General features: G+C 41.1%; 1 protein-coding gene across 2 annotated transcripts in view; it reads right to left on the bottom strand.

The window, feature by feature from the left end:
- Positions 1-4,391: 4,391 nt before the first annotated feature.
- The window catches only part of LTA4H (leukotriene A4 hydrolase), a 36,340-nt gene continuing 31,622 nt past the window's right edge, over positions 4,392-9,109 (bottom strand). Inside the window, exons 17-19 of one of the 2 annotated variants that reach the window (XM_033220978.1) lie at positions 7,320-7,402; positions 6,544-6,648; positions 4,393-4,666 (exon numbers count right to left, since the gene is read on the bottom strand). In XM_033220978.1, the coding sequence (XP_033076869.1) occupies positions 4,549-4,666; positions 6,544-6,648; positions 7,320-7,402 (306 nt within the window). In that variant the 3' untranslated portion in view covers positions 4,393-4,548. Of the gene's footprint in view, positions 4,667-6,543; positions 6,649-7,319; positions 7,403-9,109 lie in introns of both variants that reach the window. The other variant, XM_033220979.1, reaches the window with a different exon arrangement.

Genomic DNA, 9,109 nt, shown 5'->3' with positions numbered 1-9,109 from the left:
CTGTAAAATGTGTCCTGCTGGCCAACTGTGACACCAGGAGTGTGGCAATCATTACTCATTTGTTTATTCCACAAACATGTATTGAGCAACTGCTTCCTGTCACCAGTAAGGTTTTCTGAAGTTTTCTTTCCACCAGGGAAGACTGCAAAGGCCAGAGATCATTTCACAACTGAAGGTTGTCATCTGGGCAAATGAACCACCCTGACTTGGAGATTAGGGGCTCAGACAGCCATGGATGTCAGACTCCAGCTCCACTACTTATTAGCCTTGATTAAGTGACTATTATCCTCTACTTCCTTATCAGAAGGCTGAGGGGCTAACTGCCTCCGTCCAGTATGTGCAGGATTTACCTGTGATCAAATCCTGGCTCTGCCATTTGCTAAGTGTATGACTTGTGGGCAAGTGATTTGACTTATCTGGGCCTCAGTTGCCTCATCTGTAAAATGAAGATAATGATAATGATAGTATCTTTGTCAAAGGGCTGTTGGGAGGATGAAGTCAGTTTGTATTTGTAAAGCCCTCAATGCAGCACCTAGCATGGTGGGAATGTTATAGAAGTGTCTGTGATTACTAGTATCTGGACACCAATACTCCATGTAACTATCATGCTTTATAAATGTTCTGTATGAATTATAAAGCTATAATGTTCCACAAATGGTCTTTCATCTTGGCACATGGATATCCCTCACCCAATTAAGCTTCTTCACCACAGATAACTGCTCCCTGCACCCACCTCATTACCACTGGTATTAAGGAACACTGGATAGCATGATTCAAGCATCAAAGACATGCGGATGCTATTTTGACTAAGCAGCATTTTCATCGTAAGCCAGTTTTCAGAGATTTGATTATTGCACCAGAAAAATCCAAAAAAGTCTATTTCCACTAAATCACACTTCTGTTGGGAAGAGAGACACGGTTGCTCACGAAAAACACCCATACTCATACCCAGAGTCCCTCTCATCCACTGACAGTTCCCCAGGAAGCATACAAATAGCTACCCTGCCTTGAGCTTTATTGAAACTTGGTCTTCAGCTACGCACACCATTACTGCACCCTGGAATTTGTCATGACCTGAATTTGACACACTTAAGAAATCTGAAATTCCAATATTCCACCTTCTGACCACGACCTTCCAGCTGCCCCCTTACTTTAGTCACCACCAGCCTTGGACCTGACCTCCAGTCAGTCCCTTCGTCCCTCCACTTCCCACCCACATCCTCACTTACTTTCCTAGGAAGCTGGTCCCCTAGTTGCTCGCAGGACCACTCTTTCTTAAGCACTCTGAGATTCCTTTGCATCCCTAAACCTGTGTCTACACTTGGAGTAACACCCATCCCCTTAGTCATCACAAAAAACAGCCATCTCTTGCCAGGATTGTTTAAGCCTAGGAGGCTGACGCTGCAATGAGTTATGATTGTACAACTGTACTCCAGCCTGGGCAAGAGCAAGACCCTGTTTAAAATTTAAAAAAGAAACTGCCATATCTGTTCACCAGGCAGAAGACACTGCTAGAGAAAGTCCTGTGATCACATAGACTGATGGTATTGCCGTCTTATTCCGTCCACCCCTCAGTGACTTTCCAAAACTTTGACCCCTCTGCCAGGACCTTCTCAACATCCACCTCCTCTAATTCTCAGAGGGAGACCTTACCTCCCACATCTGTAAGAAAACTAAGGCCTGCACATGTGAACCACCTTCACCTTCCGTCCCCCTCCATTCATTCCTTGACTCATTTAACAAAGATTTTTTCAACACCTGTTATGTAACAAGCTCTATGCGAGGTGCTGGGGATGAAATAAATAACAAACACACTCTACCTCCATGGTGCTTACTGTCTGGTGTTGGATAAAGCTGTATAAAGATGACTAATAAGAGGTCTAACTATCCTCATGCTGCAAGAAAACCCAAACTACCGTGTGCCCCAGTTGACAGTCACTGCTGAGTCCAGCTTCTGAGTAATTTCAGCCCAGACATCAGACTAGTGAGGGAAGGAGCTTGCAGATGATACCAGCTCCCAGCCATATAAGTCACCCCCAGCAGTTTGAGGATTCTAAACTCAGGCCCTACGCATTGTGGAGCAGAGACTTCCATGTTCTTCTTTCTCTGGGAATGCACTTTCCAACTTCCTTTGCCTGGCTAGATCTTTCTTACTCTTTACACCTGTTTAGGCCTTTTCTTCTCCAGGAAGCATTCCCTAAATTCTTGGGTTGGGTTCAGTGGCCCCTCTCTGGGATGCCTTAGCATAGCTCTTCTTTAGTATTCTAGGAACTACTTGTGTTCATCTATAATTACGTATATATCCAACCTGGCACAAAGACACTTAGCATGTGCTTACTAGCTGAACTGAAGAAATGTGAAATGCACTGAGCTGGCCCGCAGGTAAACCAGCAAGCAGGATTAAGTTTGTCTTTAGCGCCCTCTACCTTCTTCACAGAGCCCTTCCACACTACCCGTCAAGCATCCCTTGTCCCAATTCACTTTCAGTATCACTAAGTGATAACTAAAAATGACATTAACTTAGAGCATGTCTTGTAAGCTCATAGGGCAGAAGCCTTTAAGAGCAGTATTTGGGTAAATGGATTTGCTAAAGTCTAATCTTAGAACGTGATCTTATGCCAGTGATTGGAGCTGAACTCCGTTCTCTGTATTCCTGGCAAGGGAGATAAGTGAGAACAGAGCCTGGAGAAAGAATCACACTGCAGTGTAGATAAGTGACCAAGAGGACAGAACGAGGCGGGCAGATTGCTTGAGCGCACGAGTTCGAGACCAGCCTGGGCAATGTGGCCAAACTCTTGCCTCTATGAAACAAAACAAAAATGAGCCAGACATGGTGTTGCATGCCTGTAGTCTCAGCTACGCCAGAGGCTGAGGTGGGAGGATGGCTTGAACCCAGGAGACTGATGCTGCAGTGAGCTGTGGTCATGTCATTGCACTCCAGCCTGGGTGACAGAGTGACACCCTGTCTCAAAACAAAACAAAACAAAACTGCTAGGGAGAGTGAGAGCCAGGGAGAAGTCAGGATTCCGGGAATAGGCAGGAATATGTCTCTTCCATACCTGCCCCACCTTGGGTGTTCGCTCCTATTGTAACTTTAGTGACTGTGTTAGCACTTTGAGGGATTGGACACCGCCCCCTGTCCCCACCCCATGCCAACAATTATACTCTTAAGACATCGTTCCTCTTACACAATTTATTTGATCCTATCAGTGGACCCAACCCGGGTCAGAGTCTCACCTCTGGGAATTTGGAATTGCGATAGCCTCTCCCTGTCGTCAGAGCTATTTGCAACAGTAAAGCTGGAGAGTGGCCAGCCTGTACGTGGACTAGAGAGGCAGAGGTGAGGGACAATGGTGCTGCAGGCCTGGGCGTCAGACCCCTTCTGTCCATCCCAGGTTCTGATAATCTCCCCATACCTTGTACCCTTAACATAATCTTCCTTTTCCCTTTATGACTTCTGGTCACTTGGATTGCTGTTACTTTCAATCAAAGAATTCTAACACAGCTATGGTTCTAATTAATTCTAACTAATAGAGCTAATACACTAATAATTCTACCTAATACAGCTATGTGTGCTGAGGTGCCCTGGGGTACTATGTTGCATTGGCAGGGGCACTTTGTTGTTTATTTGGTGCCAGTTATTTTGTTGTTTTTGAACAGACTGTCAGAGGGATGGGAAGGACCGGTGCTCAGGGTGGCCATCTGACCCCTGATGGACAGGAGACCAGGACAAGCCCACTGGATGAGCCGGAGGGGTCCAGAAGGAGGGAGTTGAGAGTTCCCACTAAGGTTGACACATTCTGGTAAGGAGTTTATCTGCTGTCCACCAGGTAGGTGGTGTGCAAATACAACTGAGCATTCATGTTTAAGGTTTTTTTTATTTTTCAAGGCAAAGTCTCCCTCTGTTGTCCAGGCTGGAGTGCAATGGTGCCATCTCGCCTCACTACAACCTCAGCCTCCCAAGTTAAAGTGATTCTCCTCCCTCAGCCTCCCGGGTAGCTGGAATTACAATCGTGCCACCATGCCCAGCTAGTTTTTGTATTTTTAGTAGAGACGGGTTTCACCATGTTGGCCAGGCTGGTCTCAAACTCCTGACCTCAGGTGATCCACCTGCCTCGGCATCCCAGAGTGTGGGATTATAGGCATGAGCCACCGCACTCAGCCTCATGTTTAAGGTTATCTAAAAAGCAAAGCAAAATCCTAATCATGTTGAATTTTTGAATCTGCAGCAGATTCAAATTAATGAATTTAAATCATATATCAGGTAAAATACTACCTTGACATATTTTGTGATCATACTGGGAGAAAATTAATATAAAGCTAATTTAAAATCTTGAAATTTGTAAATCAAAAGATTAAACCTGGTTAAAATTTACAAAGAATATGCCACTATAAGAAGTAGCTCAACTTTATTTTAGTAAAATCACCAACAAAACAATAAAAAGCCAAAACTAAAAAGACAGTTTTAATTGTGAGCTGAAGTTTTATATTTCTTCACGAATTCCGTTTAAAAAAGAGAAATCTCTAAAATCATCGATAGGCAGGTCTTTAATCCACTTTTAAGTCTTTCCCCACCAGCATTGCAGTCACGGGATGCATGCTTGCTTTGTGCTCTTGGTAGGTTCGGACAGCTTGATCATGGGATTTGTCAAAGGCAGCAAGATCCCTGCCAAAAAAGAAAAAATTGAAAAGAAAGAAAGGCGAGAAAGAGACAGAAGAGGAGAAAGGGAGGGAAGAAAGAAAGGAAGGAAGGGGTTCAGAGGAGAGGGAAAGGAAAGGAGAAAGAAAATAAGAACATAAGTCAATACCCAAGATTAAATTAAAGGATGTCAGCAGGGGTGACAGCCAATGTCACCCAAATAAGGTACCAGTCCCAGCCAATCAGATGGGTATGGTCCTGCCACAGGGTCCCAGAGGCCTCCTTCTGTACCACAGACTGGCCCTTATACTGGCAGATCAGACATTTTGCAGCGAGTTACAGGGAAGGGCTAGAGTGGCTGGAACCAGTGGCTATTTACCAAGCAGCATGGAAGTATTTTATTATTTGAACAGTGTCCTCTAATCTACTGGCTAAATATCGGCCCAGTATGTGAGACTGTGCCTCAAAGGCTTTCTTTCTAAAAACTGCTTTAAAAAATTTTTTTAATCAAGATTTTAAGAGTATGAAAACACTAAATTTATAAATAGAATTTCTGAAAACTTCAAATAATTGAGAGTAAAAATCCTGATCACAGTGAAATAACAAATAATAAATACATAATAAATAAATAAACAATAAATAATAAATACACGAAACAGGACCTACCATACAAAAGGTAGGATTAGTCATTTTTAATGTAACTACTATAAACATCATAAAACAGAAATATTTATTTTTCCCACAAAAGCTGTATTCTTATTTATTTTATTCATTTTTTTTTTTGAGACAGAGTCTTCCACTGTCACTCGGGCTGGAGGGGATGGAGTGCAATGGCACAATCTCAGCTCACTGCAACCTCCGCCTCCCAGGTTCAAGCGATTCTCCTGTCTCAGTCTCCCAAGTAGCTAGGATTACAGGCACCGGCCACCACACTTGGCTAATTTTTTGTATTTTTAGTAGAGATGGGGTTTCACTATACTGGCCAGGCTGGTCTCAAACTCCTGACCTCGTGATCTGCCTGCCTTGGCCTCCCAAAGTGCTGGATTACAGGCATGAGCCACTGCGCCCAGCCCAAGTATACTCTTATTGAAAAACCTATGTAAAGTATATTTTACTCAATTCAAAGCTAGATGGGTTTTAATTATGGAAAGCATATAAAATATACTTAAAAATTAATTTTGTGGTCACATCAAAAAAGAGATAATGACTTATTTTGCCAAGTTTTATGGCATTATTATTATATTGCCATCACTTTTGATGGCCAAAACTACAATTACTTTTGCACCAACCTAAATACTTGTGAAGTAAATGAAAAGCAAACAAAAGTAATCATGGATATTTATGGCATGATTTTTTTTCCCAGAATTTGGACAAAATTCATAGATAAAGAACTTCACTGAGATATTCTTTTTTTTTTCTTGAGATATTCTTAACTTGTATCTTGCTGTTAAGATACAACTTATCCCCCTCTTACCAAGCATTCCTTTACTATGTCAAGCAACCTACCTTTGACCTCTATGCAACATTTGAACACAAAAGAGTTAGCTTTATCTGCTTATTTCTCCTTACATTTAACTTCAGACTCTTTCTTGTCTATACCTACCTACCAACTATCTTCTAGTTGCCTTTAAAAATCTTTGTGTATATAAGCCTATCTTTGATTTATTTCTATTTCATCAGTGTCTAACTCTATTTGGCTCAAAATAGGTAATCCATATATGTTTCTAAAAAAAGGAATGAAATTATTTCAAATTTTAAATATTTGTAAGTGTGAATCCCTATTCCAAAATCATATTGATAAACTTTAACAAAAAATATCTGTCATATAGATTATGTTTAAACATTTGAGAGTTTTCTTCCTATTTCTTAGATGAATTCAAAGCACAGTCTGAGTGGGTTCTTACTTGAATAAGGGCCGGGTAAACTTCATTCTCCCTTGTTCAGTTGCCATCTTTAGCGCCAAAGGAATTGCGTCCTCCCACTTGGATTGAATGCAGAGCCGCAGCCATCTAAAAGGAGGATTTAGGGGGAGCATGGGGTAGAAAATGAGGAAGGGGCAGGATATGACAGGTATATCTTAATATTACTTCTGTAGTGATGAATAACCCCACTATAGTTATACTGTACACCACTTTATGGTATGTCTTGATTCTGAGACTCTCAAATCCTTATATATACAATTTAATAATTGGTGAAGAGAAAGAAGAGGAGCCAGTTCTTGAAAAAGATCATATATTTTAAAAGGTCTGGATCAGTAGGTGCTCACATACCTTGTAAATGCAATTTCTGAAGGAATTAAACTTTGGTTTAAGCCTCACATTACAAATTTGAATTAAGAAAGATTAACATATAATAGAATAAAATATTTCTAACTATTCCCATTTCAAAGTAGATTTAGTTGGTTGTGGAGAAAGCCTATTTACCACGGAATCCTTCATTCTAATTTTTTTTTTTCTTTAAGGTAAGAGAGGTTTAGAGCAAAGTCTAATGGAAAGATTAATACTATCAGCTTACACACTGCAACTATTCCTTAAATACCACTATAAGTATTTACATAGAAGCAGTCGGTTTGACAAGGACTTCTCAAGACTCAAGTATGTCTCATACTCTGCATTCCCTTTCTCCACCTTTCAAAGGAGTTTTCTGCTTTCTTCCACAGAGACAAGTTAAAATGATGTACCTGAATCGTATTTCAGAATTGTTAATGGCATTGAAGTTGTACACCTCTTGCATTCGCTTTATGTGCCCCAATGGAAGAGGTGCCTAAGAGCAAAATAAAGAAGTATACCGTATCATTTCAACAGGATTCCTTGGAAGAAAGGAGCTGGAGAGAAATGCATAGCCAGATTAAAATCCTAAATATTTTATAATATAGAAATAAGTTAGATTAAAATAAAAGAAACATTGCACACTAAAGTAAATTCTGTGCAAACTTATTCTGGATGAGGATATTCTACTGGGAGCACAGGGATAATTTACTTTGTGAAGTACTCAGAATTAAATGAGAATTGCTCTTCTTAGACTTTTTAGCATGTATAAATATTATCTTTCAGACTCTTACTAGACTTTTTCTAGTTATTCTCTATACCTTATATATCTTAAATGCATTCCATTCTCCAGATTAAATCATAGTTCCTTAATTTTTTGCCTGATTCCCCCTAGCTTTATCTTTGTATATTTCCCCTGAAATCCCTCTTAAATTATCTACATCCCTAGCAGTTCTTAAATGTTGTATTATAGACCTCTTTGGGAATCTGATGAATAATGTGGACGCTTTCCCTAGGGGTGAAAATACACTTACTACACGAATACAAACTTCTGTATACAATTTCAGGGGTTTCATAAGCATCCTATCCCTACCTTAACTCACCCTAAAAGAGAGGACAAATTTGGGTGAAGGAAAGAAAAAAGATGAGTTCAGTTTGGACAAGCAGAGAGTTTGCAGTGCCTGTGAGTACAGGCAGAGGTGCCTCTAGGTGGATGATAACTCTCCCCTCCAACCACGACCTCCTTACCTTACAGGACTCCACACTCACTAACCATCTCTGCTCTCATGAACTACTAACCCTGATGCAAATAATTTAGTCCATTAGCCCCTTATGGACACATGCAACTCCAAGTCCACCCTGGTAGACCAACTGGTTAAGGTCATCTCCAAGGCTCCCCGACTTGCCCTAAGTTTTGCCATACCCATTCCAGAATCACCCTACCATGTTCTCTCTGTGACCCTAGGCCACCCACCAGTGGTAGAGCAATTTATGAAACCATGATGATCCGATGCACTAAAAATAGATTCCCTCTTACTTTGATGGGGCCCTTGTTGCCTCAAAATCCTATTCCTAATTTTTGCATCAATTCCACAGGAAATTCCGCTCCAAATCTTCCTTCTCAAGGTCCTTAGACTGAAGACTTCCCTTTCATGGAAGTCTTTAAAATCTAGTCATTGGTTTATCTCAAAATGCAGCATCTCCTTTTGGTTTCTTCTATTCTTTCAATTTTCTAGATTCAAAACCTTAAAATCTGCTGGATTCTTTACTGTTACCCCCTATATCCCATCAGTCACAGAGCTCTGTGCTTTCACCTTATGTAACCTCTTTCTCACGTCTCGTTCTCTCCTCTCCCTGCAACTCACTCCCTCAAGTCTGGTACTCCTGCCAGTCTCCCAACTAGTGACTTCACCACCATGCAGCCTTCATGGCCCCAGATTAGTTTTCACAACCCAGCATTTCATCCCGACTCTCCTGCTGGATTTTTTAAATCCTTTTCTACTGATCAGTGTAAGATCTAAAATTTCTTAGCTTAGCATTCAAGAGTCTGGTTCTACTAGCTTTTCTAGTGTTACCTTCACTGACTTCCTTACCCAGTGCTACTGTTTACTCCAGCAATGCTGCAGACGAATTCCAGCCCTTGCTGCTCCTTCCACCTTGAATTTCTACCTCCCTGCTAGCCCTAGGGGTACAAATCAAGTCT

This window comes from Trachypithecus francoisi, unplaced genomic scaffold (assembly GCF_009764315.1).
Source record: "Trachypithecus francoisi isolate TF-2019V2 unplaced genomic scaffold, Tfra_2.0 Lachesis_group11, whole genome shotgun sequence".
Classification (NCBI taxonomy): Eukaryota; Metazoa; Chordata; class Mammalia; order Primates; family Cercopithecidae; genus Trachypithecus; species Trachypithecus francoisi.
This window is presented reverse-complemented; position numbering and strand designations above follow the sequence as displayed.